A 22,689-nucleotide genomic window follows, 5' to 3' on the forward strand; every position below is an offset into this window, starting at 1 on the left:
TCCGGCAAAATGTAAACAAAATGTCCGCGCGCCACGCCCCCCTGGCTCCGCCCCGCCGGGTGTGCGCGAGGGGGCGTGGCCCCGGTGATGAGGGGCGTGGTCCCGGTAATTAAGGGGCGTGCTCCCGGTAGTAAAGGGGCGTGCTCCCGGTAATAAAGGGGCGTGCTCCCGGTAATAAAGAGGCGTGGTCCCTGTGATGAAGGGGCGTGGTTCCGGTAATGAGGGGGGCGTGATCTCTGCAATAAAGAGGCGTGGTCTCTGTAATAAAGGGGCGTGGTCCCGGTAATGAAGGGGCGTGGTCCCGATGATGAAGGGGCGTGGTTCCTGTAATGAGGGGCGTGGTTCCGGTAATGAGGGGGCGTGATCTCTGCAATAAAGAGGCGTGGTCTCTGTAATAAAGGGGCGTGGTCCCGGTAATGAAGCGGCGTGGTCCCGGTAATGAAGGGGCGCAGTCCCATCGGTGTGGCGGGTCTCCATCCCCTGAGTGCGGGCAGAGGTCGGTGCACGGTGTCGCTGTTTTTTTGGCAAAACTGCGATAAACGGCGTTTGTCTGCCTCGGGAAGGGCAGGCGCTGGTCCCGGGAGAGCAGGAGCAGCCGGGCCCATCCCGGTGTCTGCCCGGAGCAGCTCCCGGCTGCGGAGAACCTGCCACCCCCTCACGTCTTCTTGAATTTTCTCACCTTTTCCAAACAAATCGATGCTGTCAGGTAACTCCTATAACTTTGTGCTCTGCAAGGATTACATCCCCCGAATAAATACGTGATAGCTCGGCGGGTCCTGCAGGCTGGCAGGGAGTGGATTCTCCCGGCACACTACGGGGACAGACAGGGGGACAGTAAAAAGTTACACGGGTGACAATAAAGTGACACAAGCAGCGCTGGGCTCTGCCCCGCGTCCCTCACAGGAGATTTTGGGTACAAACGCCACAAACTCCACGCCAGGACTCAGCCCCTGCCCGGCGGTTTCTATCCCAGAAGAAATCTGAGGAAATATCAATTTTATAGACAGGGAAATGGAAGCAAAGGCGATCAGCACGTCCCAGAGCACCGGGGAGGGCTCCAGGGAGAACTGGAAAGCCCAGCAGACGTTTGGCACCACCGGGGTGTCTGAGCCCGCTCTGGGGTGCCGAGCCCCGGTATTTGTGCCCGGCAAGTGCGGGGACAGCAGGGGACACCGGGAGGGAGGAAGGACAGGAGGAGGAGGAGGAGGAGGAGGAGGAGGAGTCAGTGCCGCCTGTCCGGGCAGCGCTGCCGGCTCGGGCACAGCAGGTGGAGGTCCCTGCGGCCATGGAGGGGCTGAGCCAGCGCTGCCCGCTGCCCCCCGCTGCACAGGGCTGCCCCCGGCCCGGCCGCGGCTCCGTGCTGCTGGTGAGTGCGGCTGGGATGGACACGGGATGGATGGACACGGGGATGGACATGGGAATGGGATGGGCATGGGGATGGATGGACACGGGGATGGCCACGGGGAGGGATGGAAACGGGGATGGAAATGGGAATGGGATGGGCATGGGGAGGGATGGACACGGGGATGGCCACGGGGAGGGATGGAAACGGGGATGGAAATGGGAATGGGATGGGCATGGGGAGGGATGGACACGGGGATGGCCACGGGGAGGGATGGAAACGGGGATGGAAATGGGAATGGGATGGGCATGGGGAGGGATGGACACGGGGATGGACGGACATGGGGATGGATGGACATGGGTATGGACGCTGGGATGGACACAGGGATGGATGGACACAGGGATGGATGGACACGGGGATGGATGGACACGGGGATGGACGGACACGGGGATGGATGGACCTGGGGATGGATGGACATGGGTATGGACGCTGGGATGGACACAGGGATGGATGGACACAGGGATGGATGGACACGGGGATGGACACGGGATGGACACAGGGATGGACATGGGAATGGGATGGACACAGGGATGAACATGGGAATGGACATGGGGATGGACGTGGGGATGGACGTGGGAATGGGATGGACACGGGGATGGATGGACACAGGGATGGATGGACACGGGGATGGATGGACACGGGGATGGACGGACACGGGGATGGACACAGGATGGACACGGGATGGACCCGGGGATGGATGGACATGGGGATGGACACAGGGATGGGATGGACACGGGGATGGACACAGGGATGGATGGACACGGGGATAGACACAGGGACGAACATGGGAATGGACCCGGGGATGGATGGACATGGGGATAGATGAACACACAGCTGGGATGGACACAGGACTGGACACAGGGATGGGATGGACACGGGGATGGACACAGGGATGGATGGACACGGGGATAGACACAGGGACGAACATGGGAATGGACATGGGGATGGATGGACATGGGGATGGATGAACACACAGCTGGGATGGACACAGGACTGGACACAGGGATGGGATGGACAGGGGAATGGAATGGACACAGGGATGGATGGACACAGGGGTGGATGGACACGAGGATGGGATGGACACAGGGATGGGATGGGGATGCAGGACGTGGGACACTCCCTGGGGAGCATGTGGGACACCAACCCACGCCAAGCAACCATGGAAATGTCTATCTGTCTGTATGTTAGCAAACCTCTCCCCAAAACCATCGTGCAGGAGGGGTGGACTCCCTGTACCTGCTGGAAGAGAAGAAATTTTCACGTTTTTTTTACACTCAGAATCACCACAAGTTGTGCTCAGGTGGTGTTGATCAGTTGGAGTTTTTTAACAGAATCTCATGAAAACTAGGCAAAGAGTCCTGGCATGGTGATTCTAAACCTAAAGCTGTTTTTAGTTCACCAAAGCCAAAAGAAGTGTTGCAGAAATCTGAGTCTCTCTGCACTAAACTGGCATTTTGCTCCTTGGTGCTTTTCAGTGAAGTTCTTAAATCCTCACAGGGGTGTTTTCAGTTTTGTTCACTTCAGTATTTTGGCAGTCATGAGTTTAGTTGGTTTATCGGGCAGGAATCCTGATGTTTCACTCTTCTTTTGCACCATTCCTTGGCAAATACAATTATTCTGGGGAAAAAACAATGGGGGAAATCTTACTTTTCATAAAAAAGGTGGGGGGGAAACACCAGAAAAAAACAAGGTGGTGTTCATGTTTGTACTAATATTCAATCACAAATGATCCTGGGGATTTCCTCATCACATGCACATACATCTTACAATAAGATTAATGATCAGCAGGCTGAACAGGTTGGATGTTTGTTTTTTTCCCTGAGCAAGGAGCATGATTACGTTTTAATCTGGAAAAATAGGTACACCAGCACATCTCTGTTTGGCTTGTAGCTCACTGAGTAGCTTCTGGGATTTGTTGTATAATGTTTGCTAAATGGCTTAGTGGGAAAAAAGGAGCACAGAAGGAGCTCTAAAAATGATGATGAGAAGTCTTGTGGTAACAAGGAATATTTCCTCAAATGGACTGGGAAAGAGGAGACAAGCAATACAGCACATCAGTCATTTTCCAAATGGGAAGGAGCTCCTGGATTTGTGGTGACAAGAAAGATTTTTAATTCAATTAAAAAAAAAAAAAGGAAATAAAAAAAAATTAGGAGATTTTTAATTCAATTTAAAAAAAAAAAAAAAGAAATTAAAAAAAAAAAAGGGAGAGATTTCTACATTAGTGCTGTTGTGGCAGGTTTTTCAGAGGACAAAGGAGGGTGGAAATAAGGGGGAAAAGGAATATATTCTTAGCATTTTTTTAAATCACTGCAGATGAATCAGGGCCAGATGCTGTTTATGTCAAAAACAAAACAAAAGACAAAGGGAAGGCGCTGCAGCCCAGAACGGCACCGTCCTTCAGCTGCTCCTCAGCACTCCAAATTAACCTCCCCATTCCCACAGCATCCCTGCTGGGATGATGACATATTTTTGGGAGCCCTGTTGATGGCACGAGAGCACAGAGATCAGTGAAGGGGCCTGCCAGGAGCAGCAGCTCCTGCACAGCACACCCCACTTGTTGCTGCTGCTCTGCTTGCCATGGGCAGAGCCTTGGTGTTTGTGCAGAGCTGGGCTGTGTACACTGAGATCCCTGTGCCCCCCAGGATCCTGATTCACTGCTTCCAGCAGCAGATAGTTCAGACAGATGAATTTAAAACCTGCCTTGAAATCAGGCTGTGAGGCTGGAGCGTGGGCTGGGTGGGCTGCAGAGGGCTGTGGCAGAGGAGAGGAACCTGACAGGGCAGGATGGGCATTCCACAGCTCCTGGCACCAAATCTGTTTCCCATGGACAAATCAGTGACATGCTGCTCTTCCCCTGCCCACATCCCCAGGGAGCAGAGGGTCCTGTTCCCCCCATTTCCCAGAGGGATGGACACAGCTCCCCCCTGGCACACAGCTGAAGGATGGCTGCAGATGTGTCCTGAGTGAGAGATGTGCTGGTGTGGGAACCATTCCCTTCTTGCTCTTTTTTGCACTAGAAACCAAGACATTTCATGTCTTACCTCCTTATTCTTCTGCAGAAAGCCAATCCCGGCTGCTGTGGTTGGGTCTGGAACCCTCATTAGTCTGGGGGTGACCTCCCACAGTCGAGGCCTGGGCTGATACAGCCTCAAAAGTGCCCCTCTCCTGCCCTGAGCACGAGACTGGCCCTCTTGGAGGGGAATGAATCCCCCTAGGAGCAGGCTGTCACCCTGATTCAATTTAACTGCTTCTGCAATGCTGAGAGAAGCCTGGAAATGTCCCTCAAAGCCCAGACAGTACAAACGCTGTGTCCCCAAGCGCAGTACCTCACCCCCCCACCACCCCTGGTGTTCTCTCCGAGGTGCTGACGCTGCTGCTGCTCCTGTACCCCCTGCTCCGGGGCCTGGCTCTGCAGCTGCACTGGGCTGTCAGCGGCAGCTACGTGCCAGGGACACACTCCGTGGCCTTCATCAGCTGTCCCAACGAGCACATCGCCAGGGACATCGCCAGGTACGGCCACGCCGCCCTTGCCTGCCTGCTCCGGGGGCTCCCAGGCCGGGGGAAAGCTGAGAATCTCCTTGTCCCTCTGCCCAGGGAAGATGTGGCTGCCCCATCCCTGGAAGTGTTTGAGGACAGGTTGGACATTGGGGCTTGGAGCAACCTGGGATAGGGGAAGGTGTCCCTGCCATGGCAGGGCGTGCAGTGACATGAGATTTAAGGTGCCTCCCAACCCAAACCATTCTGGGTTCCTCTTCTTTCTCTTCTTTCTCTTCTTTCTCCTCTTTCTCCTCTTTCTCTTCTTTCTCTTCTGCCCTGATCTTCAGTGTTGCCTGAGCGCTGCATAATTCTTTCTGAAGTTTAAGTCCCTTTCTTACACTCAGTAACTGTTCTACTTTCCAATAAGAATCTATACATACAGATAGAGATGGTGGTGATAGTATGGGAAAATACTCAATTGACTGCTTTGAGCAGTTTCAAGTCCTCTGCAGTGTGATACAATTTAACCTGGTGTTATTATTTAACCTGGAACCAATTCTAGCTTGTCCTGTAGCACAGAAATAGGAACTAATTACTCCTACATTTTTATCACAGGGATTCTGTGATACCCCAGTAATGCTCCTTTCCACTGACTGTATCACAAGCCCTTGCCAAGAGCTGCTCTGTCCCAAGGAAAGCTGACATTTGCCTGTGAAGTCAATGCCATGGTAACAGCAAGAAATTCTCAATGTGTTTATTTCACTTGCATTTTCAAGACCCATTTTCATGACCCTGAATTTCTGGGTTCTCAGGTGGATTAAGCTCCAACCTGGTGTTCTCTGATCTGCCAGAGTCTTTATTCCTCTCTAGAACAGCACAGCAAACAAAATGCCAGGAGGGATATTTATAAAGAGAGACCAAGCACAGTGCTTTGACATGAAAATAAAGGAAAAAGGGTCCACAACAAACAATTCTGAGGCACCACTCTGCTCACCAGGCAAACTTCAGGGAATGAGGGCTTTTCCCCTATTTTTTCCTTCTTCTGTTTTAATACATGAGATACTTTGTGTGATATTTTGCATGCAGGGTTCTTTTCACACATCTGTCAGTCCCTGACTCAATGGATGGTCTGTTCAAAGAACTGAACCCGTGTTGACTGGGGAAATGTTTATGATGGACCGTGAAGTTTCCTGCAACACCTCCTGTGCTGTTTCCCTGCTGCCCTGCTGCTGCCAAAACCCCTCCATCTCCAGCAAAGAGCTCCCAGACATGTTCAGGAACTGACAGGCTACTGAAAGGGAGTTTGTGTCACCTTAAATACTGCAACTGTATGAAGAAATTCAAATAGAATTATGTCTGCACTGCTCGATGTCTCCTAAAAAAAAAAAAAAAAAAAAAAAAAAAAAGGAGCAACTGTACCTGGTGAAAAGAGCCTCAGTTCCTGAAAATGCCTCATCTTAACAGCTCTGCAAATGCTTTCCACTCTTTGTTCCTCATCTTGCAGGGAAGGGAGAGGAGATAAATCACTCCCCCTTGCTGAGATGTGTGTACTCTGATTGTGGTTTTACTGGTGGAGTAATTATTCCTTTGTTCTGGAACTGGGAGCAATGAGCCCTGGTTGCAGGGGATGACACAGGGCTTCTACACTCATTTTTCCCCACTCCTTTTCCTGTGTTTATTCTTTCTTTGCACTGCTCAGTGGAGCCCTCACTCAGATGAATCAGTCTGCAAGGAAATTTTCCACTGGTTTAAGGAAAAGGGGTTCAAGCTTTGGGAAAGCAGAAGAGCTGCAGGTAGAACTCAGCATCTCAAGACCTTCCTGCCTGTCCTGGGAGGAGCTGAGTGGTGTGGCCACTGCACCTCACCCAACTTACCCAGCACCCCACCAGCCCCCACTGCTGCCTTAGATTTGTGTTTATCATTTTCTTTTGCTTTTCTGCTTATTAATATTTCATCTGTCTCACTTCAGGGCAAAGAAACACACAATTAAGTACCCAACCCAAAGCTATCATGCATTATGCAGACATTTTCCACAGCTCACGTTCAGCTTCTTACAATGTTCTCTCTTCCCCTGGTGGCCTCTTGTTGCTGCTCATCCTGCTGGGACAAAGTTCAGGATCTCAGGATCTCAATTTATTGGGACAGAGCATTGAAACCAAAATGTTCCTGTGCTAAAGGGACTTGCAAGTTGCAGGCAGCAAATCCGGACTGATTTGTGCCATGTGTGACATGACAGGCACAGCAGGGGTGGCCCTGCTCGTGCTGCTGCACTTTGTTGGTCTAAAGATTAACTCAAGATGCTGCAGGGGCATTAAATGCCTGGAACTGCCTACACATGGTGAGAGCAAACAACCCTGAGCCTCCTGGGGTCCTCTTCCTCTCCAGCCATGGTCCCCCCAAGGCAGTGCTAAAGCAAACCAAAGGTGGGGTCACTGGTGCCCTGCCTGGAGGGACAGCTGCCACCTCTGTGAGAAGGGCCAGACACTGCTCTGGTCACCAAACACAACATTTGCCCCCTGTTCTTCTAAAAATCCTCCCTGAGATTGGCTCAGTGCTTTGTAATCTCTGAAGTTCACTTCTTCCTGAGCAGCTCTGCAATAACAAACCAGCCCACAACTCGTGGAGGCAGCCCGAGGGAAGGAATCTATCTGGGCTTCAGATTTCTGGGATATTTGGGGTTGAAGAACCTTGATGTTTTTAATTTAACAAGATGCACATTTAGGCTGCTCAGGGAGGAAGGGACACTGTTGGACAGTGGCAGACAAACCCCTTCCTGTCCATCCCAGGCTGGGTTTTTGTGGTCCCACATTTCAGTCCCTGCCCTGGTGACCCCACAGCCAGAGGGGCACAGGGCTGGCACTGGGCAGGAGCAAGCCCCAAACTCCCTCCTCAGCACAGGGAGGGTCCCAGAGCCCTGCCAGGAGAGCCTGATCTGAAGTATCTCCAACCAAAGTTCACCTTTGCTTCTGTTTTCTCAGGGTAATAAGTAACCCAAAATTCAGTGTCTCCAATGTCAAAGCTGCTGCTGCCAGTCCTGAGCAGCACAAGGGAATGTCCCCAAGGCTGGGGGGTGAGCACTGAGCTAGGCTGGCACTGACTGCCCTCCTGTCTCCCCCAGGGCCATCATGGATAAGAGACTGGCTGCCTACGTGAACATCCTGCCCAAGAGCTCAGCCTTGTGAGTAGTGCTGGATATTCCCCAAGGGAGGAGCAAACCTGGGCTCTGCAGGAGGGAGGGAAGGAGGGGATGGACACAGGCCTTGGTTCCAGAAGGCTGCTGGGTGTGTTTGTTGTTGCAGATGGTGGGGATGAGTCTCACTGTGCTCGGAGATTATTGAGGAGTGCAGATGCTCCAACTGCCCGTGGGGCTCATTCATTTATTGGTTACTTGGCTACACAGACATCCAGCAATTTAGGGTTTATGGTCCTGAGGATGTGGTGCCTGTTATTAGAGACTCTAAAAAGCAGCCAAATAGGGAGCAGAAAAGGCCTTTGCAAAATGAAGCAGCTTTTTCAGGCAGGAAGAACAGCAGGTCTGACCTTGGAACAGACCCAGCCCTGCTCTGCAGGTGTCCTCAGCTGTCCATGCAAAGGGACTGCACTTGTTGGAGGGGTTCAAGAGCAAAGCCCCAAAACAGCTTTTCCTCACAAAAACACCCTGGGCAGAAGTGGGGAGCACATCCCACCCCAGCTTCCCTCAGGAGGGCATCCCACAGTGCACCCCCATATCCCACCTGAGGGCAAACCCAGAAACGCCCTTCTTCCCCTTATCCATCGTGTCCTACAAACCCCAAAGACAGAGCAGAGCTGCTCCCGCACAGCTCCAGCTGGATCCTGCTCCGTGCCCTGCTCCGAGACACCGCGACGCCTCTGAGCCCTCCCCGCAGGAGCCCTGCAGGCAGATGAGATCAGGACAGCTCCTGGCAGCGGAAATGTTTTGAAAGGTCACATCTGACTCATGAGAAGTGCAGCTCCTCTCCTGCAGGGAAAGAGAGGAAGAAAGCTCAGCCTCGCAGCCAAGGTCCCTGAAGGCACTGTCCCCCAGGCACTGCTCAGAGCCACCAGCCCCAGCAAATCTGCCCTGCCAGTCCTCCTGGGCAAATTCTCTGGAGGAGGCTTTTGTCCGTAAAGCTGGGGTGCTCACTCATGTGCTCGGCAGTTTTGGGGTCAAAAATGCTCCTTGAGGCACTTTGTAAAGAAATGGCCACGTACAAAAAGCACCAAGCAGGGAAAGGAACCTGAGGGTTGGTATGGCTGCAGCAGAGCTGGATTTGTTGATGATGGTTTTCTTTTAAATCCAGGTATTTCTGGAAAGGGGAATTGGAAGAATCCACTGAAATACTGCTGGTAAGTGATCATTCGTACATCACAAAAATCCCTGTTGGAAATGGCCACTGCTGAAAGGAGCTGCAGGGAGGTTTGGGGAGGGTGGCACCAACCTGCTGGGCTTGGGACCATCCCTGGGGAGGAACCCTGGGAGAGCTCCTGTCACCTGGCACCTCCTGGCACCTGCTGAGCTTGGGACCATCCCCAGGGAGGAGCCCTGGGAGAGCTCCTGGCACCTCCTGGCTCCTGGCACCTGCTGGGTTTGGGACCATCCCCAGGAAGGAGCCCTTGAGGAGCTCCTGTCACACCCCTGGCCGTGCTGGTGGGGGCAGTGGAACTGGATCAGGATGCCTCCATCCCTTCACACCTCCCTTGGGGTTTGTTCTGGTTTTTTACTCTCCACAGTTGGTGAAAACAAGGACGTCCAAAATAGGGGAATTGTCCAACTACGTCAGGTGAGGCTCTGGCTCTGCAGGAGCACTGGGTGTCCCACCCAAGGTAGGATGTCACCTCCTGCTCCAGCTTTGGGGGTTCCTTGAGCCCCATCCCGGCCAGGGGGGTTAAGTGCTCCTGTTGTATCTTACAAGCCAGAAAAACCCAGAGGTGGCATCAGCAAAAAGGAAAAGGTGGCAGAAATATCAACTGCTGGGCTCCAGCCAGCCCTCCGTGCTGCATTCGAGGAGGGATTCTCCTCCTCACAGGTTATTCCCTGACAGGATTTGGGAAGGAGCCCTGGAGGAGCTCCTGTCACACCCCTGGCTGGTGGGGGCAGTGGAACTGGATCAGGATGCCTCCATCCCTTCACACCTCCCTTGGGGTTTGTTCTGGTTTTTTACTCTCCACAGTTGGTGAAAACAAGGACGTCCAAAATAGGGGAATTGTCCAACTACGTCAGGTGAGGCTCTGGCTCCGCAGGAGCACTGGGTGTCCCACCCAAGGTAGGATGTCACCTCCTGCTCCAGCTTTGGGGGTTCCTTGAGCCCCATCCCGGCCAGGGGGGTTAAGTGCTCCTGTTGTATCTTACAAGCCAGAAAAACCCAGAGGTGGCATCAGCAAAAAGGAAAAGGTGGCAGAAATATCAACTGCTGGGCTCCAGCCAGCCCTCCGTGCTGCATTCGAGGAGGGATTCTCCTCCTCACAGGTTATTCCCTGACAGGATTTCCTGCAGCTCCCGAGGGGGGAGCACTCTCAGCTTGGGGCCAGGCCCCCGGCAGTCTGTGGTAAACCCCAAACTCAAAGCAAAATTCCCACGTGGCAGAAAGGAGCCGCGGGTGCTTTGAAGTGCGGGAGGGCGCGGGCAGGGCTGGAGCTTCCTGCGGGGCTGGCGCTCACTCTGCTGCTCCGCGCCTGTTTCCACTTTAGATCCATCCATCCCTTTGAAATCCCCGAAATCATCAGCCTGCCCATTGACCAAGGAAACCCTGTCTACCTCAAATGGATAGAGGAGAACGTCCCGCGGGACTGAGAGGCGCAAAGTGCAGCTCATTTTTGGGGAGCCGCGCGGAGGCAGCTTTTATCTTCTGGGGTTTGCTGTGACACGGGAGCTTGGGATCGGGAAACCTCCGCTCCTCGGCCAGCCCCGGGAGAGCTGAGCAGCCCGGAGCCGGCACAGGCTGGGCTGGGGAAGGGCCGCCTGCACCGAAAGCTGTGAGGATACGCGGAATGTCCCTGTCAGGACGCTCGGGGTGCCTCGGGCTGTCAGCAGCGAATTCCAGCCGGGAGCCTGGCAGCCCCTGCCGTGCCGTGTGTCCCCACAGCTGCCCTGAGCCCTGCCTGGCCCCCCGGGCGCTGCCAGCATCCTGCCCCGGCCGGGGACCGCAGGATGTGCCCGGGCACCGCCGCCCCTGGAGGCTCAGCCCTGCAGAGCCCAGGGAAGCAGCAAACCCCAAAAAAACCCAGCAAAGCCCAGCAGGGTTTAGCTCTCCCTGGCACCGAGAGCTGGGATGAGCTGGGCAGCAGCCAGGCCGGTTCAGGGAGCCCAGGTGCCAGCAGGACCATGGCACTGCCCTGGCACTGTGTTCCTACCCCAACCTGAGCTGTGTTTTCTGCCTGGGCCAAGCCGAACTTTGTGAAAAGTTCCTCATGTTAATGGTGTCTGGGACATAACTTAGGGAACATTTTTGGGTTATTTTTGTGACTGGGAGGGGAATAAACAGGAGTTTCTTACCTGGGCAGGCTGTCGTGGTCACAGCTGGGCAGAGGAAAGGGCTGTCCTGGGCTTGCACACCTCACCTGGCACAGAACACAACCCAGCAGCACCAGCTGCCCGTGCTGGGCACTGGGCATCCCAACCCAATAATCCTCACACTACGAAAAAACAGTGACGTTGAAAAAAACCCCACTTTTTAATTGTACATCAGACATATTAATTACAACTTGGGTATAACGGGAGGTGCTTACAAGCAGCAACCTGAACTCAGAAATCAGAAGGTGCACAGAGTTGTTATAATCTCTATTACAGCGAATGCAAAATATACTCTGCAACAAAAATACTTTTAAAGGCTCCACATTCAATTCTCTGCAAGAAGCCAGGAGAGGAGGAGAGGGAACAGAGAGGGAGCAGAGAGCAGCCAGGGCCAGATCCTGTGGGTGCTCCCACTGGCACATCCCACAGGCATAACCCTCCTCAGCCCTGGCACAGCTCTTGGCAGCCCCTTGGAAGGGCTCCATAGGCACTAAGAAAGGGAAATATTTGAAGGGATCCTTCAAGGACAAAGCTAAGGCAGGACAGGAAGTTCTCCAGCTGCTGGACCCCTCCCTGCCAGGGATGGGGGGACCTGGCAGCCCCTCTCCCAAAAGGACAGGGACACTCTGCTCTGGATGAGCTGAGATCCCACAAGCACAGGTAGGACAGGACAGGCTCTGCTGATGGACAGGATCCCACAGCCCAGCATGGCCCACCCTCCATCCCATGGGACAGCCACATTGGGATGGGGGAGAGGTGAGGAGAACATTAAAAATATCTCTCTGTCTCTCTAAAGGATAAAAATCTAACACGTCTATCTGATACTGGAATCTTTTTTAAAAAGCCAGCTGCTCTGCTCCTGCCCAAGCTGGCAGTATTGCTTTGTTAAAGGAGGGGCTGCTCCTTCTCTCCTGCAGACAAATCAAGCTCAGTGCTCACAATCAGCACTACAAGAGAGGCACAGCCAGGAGGCCACAGGGATGAAGACAGGGATGGCCACAGGGACCCCAGTACAGCCCCTGCCTCACTGTCCTCCTCAGCCTTTTTTTGGTTTGTCTGCTGGTTTGGCACATTTGGGATGAAGATTCCTGTAGAAACAAAGGCCTTGGGCTCCAGTCTGTGCAGTGCCCATGGTGGTTTTAAGGCAAAGGAGGATTTTTTGGATGATCTCTTCCAAGATCATGATTGTCAGAACAGGGGAATGAAGCTGGTGCAGCACCACACACGGTCCAGGTTGTGGGGTGAGAGCACATCTGCCCCATGGCTGCAGCAGCCACACGTGGGCTGGTTTTGGGGCACCTTCCTCTCATATAAAGCAAACCACATTCCTTTAATGAATGGATTCAGGATGAGGTGAAAACCCCGAGAGCTGTCCCCATTTCCCATGGGCACAGGGACGAGCTCTGAGAGCCCAGGGATGAGGAGGGGTTGGTGTTTTGGCAGCAGCAGCCCCTCGAGGCTGCCCAGTCAGGCTGGGTCAGTGGGATGAGCCAGGCTGTGCCAGGCACAGGCCGAGGTCCCTCTGTGTGAGCAGGGTGTGGGGTGCCCCCCAAACCTTTGCTCCAGCTGTGCCAGGGGGACCCTTCTGGAAGGGCCGGACCCCCTCACTGCTCTGAGCACCACCAGGCTCCAGCAGGAGGGCACGGCTGGGCCACGCTCTGCATAAACACAGCCAAGGAACTAAAAATGGTTAACATTAAAAAAATAGAGTGTCAGGGCTTCAGGTTTCATCCCTGGACAGCCCTGCCCGCCTGGGCGCTGCCTCCACCCTCCGAGATGGCCGGGAGGAGGGACCAGCACCTCTCCTGTGCCTCACGGGCTTCCCCAGCGGCCCGATCTCCTCCGCTCTGGCTCCGGGAGAGGTTTCGGGGCTGGAGGGGCTCAGTAGGGGGTCGTGCCTTCCCACTCCACCAGGTACTGCACCTTCCCCTCCAGCGTCACCCGCCGTGCCAGCACCTGGTACTTCTCCCCGCACACCAGCCGGCCCGCGGCCCCGAAGTAGCTGCTGATGGAGGACTTGAGGTGGGACAGCGAGGAGTCGTCCTCGCTGATGCTCTCGAAGGTGTGGCTGTCGATGCCGTCGTCGGGCCGGTCGGGGCCGGTCGCTGCCTCGCTGCCCTCGGGGGTGGAGGCGGCCGGGCGCCCGCCCAGCTCGCCCCCTCTCCTCTTGGCCCCCGAGGCGTAGGCTGGCACTGCCAGCTTGCGCTTGCGGCTGCCCACGGTCCTGCGGCTGCCGGGGAGGGCACAGGGCAGCAGTGAGGGCAGCACCCAAAAGGTGCCCTCCCCGGGCTGGCTTCTGGAGGGAGCCGGGAATTTGGGGGAGCCCAGCACGGACCGACGGCTCCGATCCTGCACCCCCTGCAAGTGCCACTCTGGGACCACCAGCACGTTTTGGGGCACAGGCAGGAAAAGCTCCCCAGGGTGGGACATGAAGAGGGGAGACACAGGCCCTCACCCCCCTGGCCATGCCACCAGGACCCCTGCAGAAGGGGGCAAGGGGCACAGTCCTCACCTGGACTCGTAGGAGAGGCTCGTGGTGGCCGAGCCTGAGGTGCTGGTGGCATCTGTGGAGTCCACATCCGATAGGAATGTCTGTCCCGAGCTGGCACTGTGGACAGGGGGGATGGGACAGGCTGGGATGCAGCATCGCCCCCAGCCTGGCACAAGCACCACCCTGCCCCCCACAGCCCTGCTCGGGCTGCACGGACCTTTTCAGGCTCTGGATCTCATCCAGCGTGAAGTCGAAGATGCTGGCCAGGTGGTGGTTGGTGCTCCATGCCGAGGTGAAGTCACTCTGTCACAAAAACAAGCTCACTCCTCACTGCCTGGCACAGGGGGGCTGCCCACACCCCACCGCTGGCACCCTGGGAAGTGTCCTGGGCAAGCGACACTTCCCAAAGTGAGGGACAGGAGCTCTCCCTGGGGAGTGGGGAAAGGCTGCTGGCAGGAGCAGGGCTGGGCAGCGCCCCGCGGCTGCAGAGAGGAGAGGGAGAAGCACTCACGCTGGGAATGGCATCCTCCAGCAGGAACTTGGCCCTCTTGCGCCGCGCTCGCTTCTGCTGCTGCAGCTGCCGCGGCAGGAGGCTGCAAACAGGGCGTGAGCAGGGGGGCGCGGGCAGGGGGCTGCTGCTGCTGCTGCTGCGGGATGTCCGGGCCAGCGGGGCCGCTCACCTGTCCTTATGGACGTATTTGCTTTTCCCCCGCTTCTTCAGCTCACAGCAGCCGCTCTCGCCCTCTCCGGGGGCTTTCTCCGGCAGCACCTTGCTGGGGGGGTTCGGGGGGACGCGGATCCGCAGGCGGAAGATGCATTTCTTCTTTTTGATCTCCTTCCCGCACAGAAACCTGGGCGCAGAGGGGAGGGGGCAGCCCTCAGCCGGGCTGGCACGGGAGCATCCCGCATCCCACCGTGCCCCCATCCCCGCCCGGCGCTCACCTGCTCTTGTAGCTGTTGAGGGCGTTCAGGAGGTGGGGGCCGCGCTCGGAGATCGGGGTGCCCGTGAGCTGCGGGACAGGGCAGGCAGGGCTCAGTGCCCGCTCTGGTTATGCAAAATCCAAACAGACGGGGGAACCCGAACTCCGGCTTTAGGCTCCTGCCCGGGGCCGGGAGAGAGGGAAGGAGGGAGGGAAGGAGGGAGGGAGCCAAGGCCCGGGTCTGGCTCCTCGGGGAGCCGCCCCGGGGAGAGGGGCACCGCGCCTTGCTGTGAGCGCTTCTCCCAGCTCTAGCTCCCGCTGGGAAAGGTGTCAGGTCTGACACTCCAACGAGGAAAATCCCAGCGCAGAGGAAGGTGCCAATGCTGAGTGCTGCACAAGCTGCGGTGACATTTCTCACTCCCATGGCTGCCCTCCAGCCCAACCCAAGGTGTCTTTGTACCTTCCCGAGCTGCAGAGGGTCCCAGTGGTGGTTCACAAAGGCCAGGATCTCCTCGAAGTCAAAGTATTTCTTCTTGCTCTGCACACCCAGGTTGTAGAGGGCAAGATGGACGATGTCCACCCTGCAGCAAAGAGGGGCACAGGGTCAGCAGCCCTGGAAGGATTGTGCCACCACCGTGTCCTGTTCTGCCAGTGCCACTACAGCTCCCAGCCCTCCCAAACCCACCACTGGAACCTTCCCACCCTTCACAGGGGAAGCAGCTCAGCCCAGGGGTGTATCCCAGCAGATACCAGGACAGCATCCCTTGAGCTTTGGGGAGAGGTGGGACACTGCCTGCAGCTGAGCACTTGCAGGGATCAGCCAGCCCGGTGTCCCAGAGCCACCTGGGCACATCCCAAAGGAGGCACAGCCCGATTCTCACCATCTCAGGGGCAGGCGCTTGATGTACTCTGGTCCCTGGTTGCACACAGAGCAGAAAAACACATAGAACCTGGAAAACACCAGGGGAGTGCTGAGAGTGAGGACCATCCCACAGCCATGCAGGGCCCAGGCGTGGGCCAGGTGTGACAACGCCAACGGTGACAGCAAGGCCAGGAGGAGTGGGGCTCTGTGGGACAGGGCCACCTGATCCATGGTGGTGTCAGATGGATCAGGGACAGAGCTGGGATGTGTCCCTGGTCCCCCCAGGAGCCGTACCGGTCTCCGAACATCATGGGGTCGCTGAGGCACTGGGTGCAGGCCTCGTGGAACCACTGCCGGCAGCGGTGGCACTGCAGCATCTTCAGGTACCACCTGGGCAGGGACAGAACGGTGACAGTGAGGACAGCGTGTGACAGCCACTGCGCCAGTCCCCTCCCAGACACAGACCCCCAGTCAGGGGGAGAAACTGTCCCTAACTGGTGTTTCTGTGCAAACACAGACCCAGATGGCAGAGGCAGCAAAGCTGTTTGATCCCTGCAAGGTTGGGATCAAACATCCCCGCCCTGACCCCATCTCCCTTTTCCCCACAGAGCCAAAGGTGACACACAGGCTGTCCTTACTCTCCGGGGCCCCCGCAGTAGCAGTAGCACTGCTGCTGGTTGGTGCGGTGTGGGGAGTCCCACTCCAGCAGCTCGGGGTTGTAGGACAGCACCATCTTCACGGCTTGCAGCGTCCTGGCAATGGCTCCTTTCTTCAGGGCACCCCCTTTCTGTGGGAGAGACAGGGCCGGGCTCAGCACGGCCGCCCTGGGACCCCGTCCTGCCCCGCTGTGCCGGGGATGGGTGACACCGGAGCCGGGAGCGGGGCAGCCCCACTCACCCGCACGGCCAGGGCAAAAATGCAGCGGCGGCAGAACCACGGCGTCCCCAGCGGGCCCTCGCCGCCGCTCGCCACCGGGATGTGGCACTGCTGGTGGTACCCTGCGGGAGTGCCCGGCATCAGCGCCGCGGGGCCGGGCCCAGCCTCGCCCGGGGTGGGCACGGCAGGGCCCGGGGTTCACACCCGCACTCACCCAGCCCGCACTTCCCGCAGATGAGGATCTCGTTCCTGGGGCCCGACTTCTTCCCCAGGCAGATGCTGCACTTGGGTTCCTCCCCCGGGACGCCGGCTGCGGGACCAGGGTGACAGAGGTGGCACAGCCACGTCCCCGTGCTGCTGGGAAGGGTCCCACAGCACGGCAGAGGGGAAGGGGGGCTGGGGAAACACTCACCATGCTGGATGTCCTTCCAGAGCACCCAGTACTTGGAGTTATCCTCAAACGTGACGAGGCAGCTCTGCTTGGAGCCGCTCACCTGCCAGAGGAGAGCAGGAAGAACAGTTGTGGGTCAGCTCCCATTCCCAGCGCTTCCTTGCTTCCCTTGGTGCCTGATCCTGTCTCTCGGGGCTGCAGGCACTCAGGTTTGGGGTGTGACACCCCGGGGCAGGATGCCAACCCGAAATGCCCTGCTGACCAAGGGCACACTGCAGCCCAGGCCAGCACCCCCTGAGCCGGGGAACGGCACCGGCTCCGCTGGCACCGGCACCTCCTCGGGCTCTCCCGTTCCCCGGGGGTGCCCACGTTACCCTCTTGATCTTGCCGAGGTAGTAGAGCCCGTCTGTCCAGCGGCACAGCACGTACTGCCCCTCGGTCAGCCTGACCATCAGCTCCCGGCAGCCGCTGCCCCTCCGCGCCGAGCCCGCTGCCTGCTGGACACGCCCGGCGGCCGCGTATACATCCCGGATCAGCGGGGTCAGCTCCGTGCCCTCCATCAGCACAGCCTGCAGGGGACACACACGCTGTCACCTGTCACCTGTCCCCTCGGCACGGCACGGCACCGGCCGGGCGCAGCATCCCTGAGCGCTCTGCCTGGGAGGGCCGAGGCTGGAGGCGGGGGCTCAGCAGGGGCTCAGGACACTGCAAAGCAGATCCGGTGAGACGGTTCCTTTCCACGAAATGCAGGGAGCAGCCAAAATCTTTGCTGCCGGTGAACAAGAGGGAATTAACCCCCGGCGGGCTCCCACAGCGCCGGGACGCGCCACAGCTCCGCGTGGTTCAGTTTTGGGAAGGGGCACGCAAGGAATAAAAACTTTAAATGCACTGTGATTTTAAAATCACAATTTCCGCGCAGTTTTGCGGGCTCCCAAACCACCGAGCAGGGATGTGCCAGCACCACCCACAGCGAGCGAACCCAGGCGGCCAAATGTCACCGCCACGAGGTTTGGGGTGCAGGAGGCAAAGAAACCACCCAGAGCAGAGCCGCGATCCCGAAGGACACCACGGAAAGGACTTGAAAGGGACTTTTCTCCCCTTGGCGCTCCCGTCACGGCCACACATGTGGCCTCATGGCACCACGCGTGTCCCGGCACCGCGGATCGCCACACGAGCCCCCTCTGCCCGGCCCTGCCATCCATGAGGACTCTCCCGCTCCCGGGACGGGCACAGCGATCCCGTTCCCGGCAGAGCCCGGCGCTCACGATCCACGACCCGTCCCGGCAGCGGCGCTCGCCGGGTCCCCGCGTGGGAGCGCGTCCGAGCGCGGCGGCAGCTCCGCTCCGCGCCCCGGAGCTCCCGCAGATCCCCGCGCTTCCCGCCGCTCCCTCCCCGGGGGTCCCGCAGCTCCGCAGCCGCGGGGCTCCCGCGGCGGGGGCCGGGCGCGGGGCGCCATCTTCCCGCGCTTCCCCCGCGCTCCCGCCGGCATTGACGTCCCGGTTATGCAATTAGCGGGGCCGCCCCCGCCGCCTCCCACGGGTCCGGTCCCACCGCAGCGCAGCGCATCCCCGCGGCACCCACCGGCACCGCACGGGCCGGACCGGCACGGCACGGCGCGGCACCCAGCGGCACCGACAGAGCGGCACGGCGCGGACCGAACCGGACCGGATTGGCACCGACCCACTGGCGTGACACCGACCGACCGGCGTGGATTGGCATCGATAGGAACCGAGCGGACCGGACCGGCAGGGCGCATCCCGGCTCGGCACTTCCCTGCTTGGGCCGGCCCGGTGCTCCCGGGAGCGCAGGCGGCATCCCCGGGGCCGGGCCGGGGCACCCAGGGTCGGCCACGCACCCACCGCCCGTGGAGAGGCACCGTCACCCTCTGGCACACGCGGGACGTCCCCGCCTGTCCCCTCCGAGCCGCGGCTGCAGCCAGGAACGGGCTTCCCCCGGTGGCCCGGCTGGGGGGCGGGCAGGGGGTGGGATGCGGGCAGTGCCTGCTCCGCATTGTCCCGAGAGGGAACGACCTGTGCTCGCCGGGATTCCTGGAAGAGGGAGCAGCCTTTCAGCCTTTCTCTGAATCTCACAGAGAAAAATCAATCGCTGTAAAAATGCTTCGGTCGGTGCCAAGAAGAAATCTGTAGGTTTTGCTGTTTGTTGGAAAGCGATCCTGGAAAAGCAATGTTTTCCAGGCTGCTCGGGCCATAGGAGATCTGATTCCCAGAGCCGGGTCTGGGCCAAGCGCGAGCAGAATCCGCACGGCTTTTCCTGTCCGTGATGGATGCAGCCCCGGAGCTGGGGCTCGGACGTGTCACAAAGCCCGAGCTGCCAGCGAGCAGCTCCAGGGGGGATCAACACGGCACGGGAAATCATTTATTTAATCAAACTGTTAATAAACCACTGGTGTCAGAGTGCTCCCCGTGATGCTGCACCTGCGGAGGGCACGGGGAAGGCGATTCCCGGAGCCGCGGGTCCGGCAGGGCCGCGCTGCCGCTCCCTGCGCTGGGCTGCGTGAGAAAAACCGCGTGTGCCAAGTGTGCCACGCCGTGCCGTGCCGTGCCGTGCCCCTAAGGAGCCGCGGGCCCCAGCTCCCCGTGAGTCACACCGGGATAAGTGTGAGTCACCCGGGACTAAAATAACCCCTGCCCACAAGCCCGGGAGAAACCCCGCTCCCCGTCCGTGCCGCGTGTGCCCGAAATGCCGGGGGCTGCTGCGCTCCCGGGACAGCGATCCTGTCCCAGCCTGTCCCCGAGGGCACCGGGGGAGCAGCGCCCTCCTCCCGGCCCCGCGGCTGGTGTTTGCAGCGCTCTGCTTGCTCGCCGCAGGAATGCGGATGGTGTGACACGGAAATCAAAGGCTGGATCGAGTTCACCGGGGGTGTACGCAGGGAGAACCCGACTGAAACCATTCCACACGGAGGGAGAGCACGGGAGCGTCGCGTTGGGACAAAAGTCTCCAACAAAAGTGGAAAAAAAAAAAAACCCCAGAATTTGAAATGTATCCTGTATTTTCCATCCGGAATCAAGTAACATAATTACAGCAACATAAACCAGATTTAACTCTGGTTTCTTTGCAGGTGCTTCTGCCACAGCATCCAGCAAGCCTGGCCTCAGATTGCACTGCAGTGAGCTCCCTTCTCTTCCTCTTCCTCCTCATCTTCCTTTCTCCTCTCTTTCCTTCTCTTCATCCTCCTCTTCCTCCGCTTCACACCCACCTAGCTATCCCCGGATATCCCATTTCTCTGGCAGTGGGATGGCGGTCCCAGGCGGGTGCTGGGGCTGTGACAGCGCCTGGAGAGCTGGACACTGGTTTGGCACCCGAGGCTGCCCCGCTGTCTGTGCTGGAGCAGGGCAGGAGTATCCGGCCCTTAAAAGCAGATTATTCTGTAAACGAGGGAACAGAAATGAACGAGACCCCCCAAAGGGGGGCAAAGCTGAGGGCAGCAATCCCACCCCCTCCTCGGCCAGGGACTGGCGCCAGCTCAGGCTCCAGGGCAGGGCTCCCGGCTGTGGAATTCCCAAAAGGGGCAAAGCTGAGGGCAGCAATCCCGCCCCCTCCTCGACCAGCTCAGGCTCCAGGGCAGGGCTCCCGGCTGTGGAATTCCCAAAAAACCCAGCTTCTGCAGAAGGATTTGAATGGTGCCCCGTGTAGATAACTACTCCAAACTCCCATTTCTCCTTAAAAACTTTTACTTGCTCCCCACACCCTGCACTTGCCGAGGGGAGGTGCTTTCCCTCTCGCAGGGGGATGGAGCAGCCGGGAATCTGGAGCAGAGCCTGCGGAGAGTGCGGGCAGAGCAGCTCCCAGCGCTGCCTCTGCTTTGAAAACTGCCCAGAAATCGTTGCAGCCTCTTTTCACAGTGTTTTTCTTTCTTTGAAAACAGGAGTGGGAGGAGGGGTTGGATGTTGGCGTGTAGCCTTGGAGACCGAAGCCGAGGAATATTGAATGGAAACCCAAACACGGAGCTCCCGGGAGCTCCAGGCCTGGCGTGGGGATCGGATCCGCAGGAGCGGCTCTCGCTGGCCCCGGCGCCTCCAGAGCGGCTCCCGAGTGCCACTTCCAGCTGGAGGAGCAGCCGGTTCCATGGGACACATCCCTGATAATAGGAGTGGCTCCCACAAATTGCTCATTCCCCCCTCTTCCCTCTGCTCCGAGGGTCTCAATTCCATCACCTCTCCACCTGGCTGACCAACACAACCAGCCCGAGCCCCCGTGTGCAAGGCTTGAGTTCTTCCCCTGTCCTGAACAAGGGCTTATAAACCAAAATTTTGCCTCTTTTTTTTTTTTTTTCAGCTTTATTAGACCACTAAAAAAAAAAAAATAAAGTTCCCTCCAAACTTTGTCCCTGACTATTTCAGGCCATCTCAGCATTTTGACTCTTTGCCAACCTGGCCATTGAACACGGAGCAAATGCCACTGATTTTTTCTCAAAGCCTCCTTGATTTTTCTGCATCGTTTGGTTTGATCCAGACAAAACCACACAGAAATGATTTGCTGGATCACAGAACTCTTGATATCGCCCCCATTCCAGCTCCTTTCAGTGCCAGCCTCTTCCTTATCGAGGCTGAAGGTCCGGGAGATGAAAATCGAGCCCGTTCCGGGAAGAACCCCACACTGGAAAGGGGATCCGCGGATTCCTCCGGTTCCTGCCGAGCCTGGCAGGGCAGCCCCAGCTCCCGGAGCCCTTCCCAGGGATGGAAATGCCCTCGGAGGAGAGCCCTGGGTCCGAGGGGTGCCGGCACTCCCAGGCAGAGCAGATCTGGCTGGTTACTGCCAGCTGCGCCTTCCAATGGAGGAGCATCGGGTTTCGTGGCTGTTTGTTTATTTAGCATGGATTTCATCCATATCCGTCTTTTTTTTTTTTTAACTGAGCTCTCTCTGTGGGCTCTGTTGAAGAGCCTGGAAGTGCTCTCCCAGCGAGGCAGGTTTGGGGGAGGTGGACAGAGATGTTCTGGGCATTTCTGCACTCCTGAGCACGGCCCCAAAAGGTCCCTCCTTTCCCAGAAAGAAGGAAAGGAAACAGCAAGGAAGGAAAGTGCAGCATAGCACGGCTCAGCTGTTTCTATAACATCTCCAAGCTGCTCAGTTCCCTATCTGACAGTGAAAAAAAACACCAAGCCTTTCTTAAGTTAGTAAGCTTTATTTAGGAAATAAATAAAATCATAAGAAAATATGAATGATTGTAATAAATACAGCACTTTCAAAGGGATAGAGAGGGAAAGCATAATGTATTTAGGTAAATTACTCCAGAACTGTGTCCTTGAAAGAACATTTGAAAGGTGGAATAGAGGAAAAGATACATAGAATATCCAGTTCCTTCCCAAACAAACTTTGATAAATATTTGTTTATGGGGTGGGTGTTTTTGAAATGTGATGCTTTATCACAATTAATTGTTTTAAAGGCTGTTGCCAAGACAGAAGTGAAAGATTTTGCACACATCCAGACAGCCCCAAGTCTGTCTTGCTTATTAAAAAAAAATATTAATTCCTTCATTAGGAAACCCAAGAAGAATAAAACTATTTCTAGCAGTATTTTAGAGTGGGAAAAAAAAAATCAATAATTTCTAATAAGTCAACTGCCTTGAAGGTGCAGGAAGTGACTGGACACCAAACCAGACCACTGAGGGGCCTTACCCTGCCTGGGGCAAAGCTCTGACCTTCCCTTTCCACTGTGGGAAAGCCCAAGGGCTCCTTTGGGAATCCCAGAGGTGTAACCTGGTCCCTGCCTGCCCATGCAACTCAACATCCCCTCA

The 22,689-nt window shown here is 57.1% G+C and overlaps 2 protein-coding genes across 2 annotated transcripts; one reads left to right on the forward strand and one right to left on the reverse strand.

Moving 5' to 3' along the window:
* Nucleotides 1-1,285: 1,285 nt before the first annotated feature.
* LOC121337097 (protein CutA homolog) lies at nucleotides 1,286-10,673 on the forward strand. Its single transcript, XM_041406939.1, has 6 exons — nucleotides 1,286-1,366; nucleotides 4,767-4,915; nucleotides 8,001-8,060; nucleotides 9,184-9,229; nucleotides 9,614-9,663; nucleotides 10,571-10,673. Exons 1-6 carry the CDS (start codon nucleotides 1,286-1,288, stop codon nucleotides 10,671-10,673), a joined length of 489 nt encoding a protein of 162 aa, XP_041262873.1.
* An 861-nt stretch (nucleotides 10,674-11,534) lies between these two features.
* PHF19 (PHD finger protein 19) lies at nucleotides 11,535-18,826 on the reverse strand. The gene is made up of 15 exons (XM_041406964.1): nucleotides 18,614-18,826; nucleotides 17,308-17,502; nucleotides 16,955-17,036; nucleotides 16,757-16,852; nucleotides 16,564-16,664; nucleotides 16,305-16,453; nucleotides 15,961-16,056; nucleotides 15,686-15,754; nucleotides 15,265-15,385; nucleotides 14,827-14,894; nucleotides 14,565-14,735; nucleotides 14,396-14,477; nucleotides 14,102-14,187; nucleotides 13,906-14,001; nucleotides 11,535-13,623 (listed from the first exon to the last, which is right to left on the reverse strand). Exons 1-15 carry the CDS (start codon nucleotides 18,746-18,748, stop codon nucleotides 13,275-13,277), a joined length of 1,896 nt encoding a protein of 631 aa, XP_041262898.1. The 5' UTR covers nucleotides 18,749-18,826; the 3' UTR covers nucleotides 11,535-13,274.
* Nucleotides 18,827-22,689: the final 3,863 nt, after the last annotated feature.

Source organism: Onychostruthus taczanowskii, unplaced genomic scaffold (genome assembly GCF_017590055.1).
Source record: "Onychostruthus taczanowskii isolate IOZ18803 unplaced genomic scaffold, ASM1759005v1 scaffold25, whole genome shotgun sequence".
Classification (NCBI taxonomy): Eukaryota; Metazoa; Chordata; class Aves; order Passeriformes; family Passeridae; genus Onychostruthus; species Onychostruthus taczanowskii.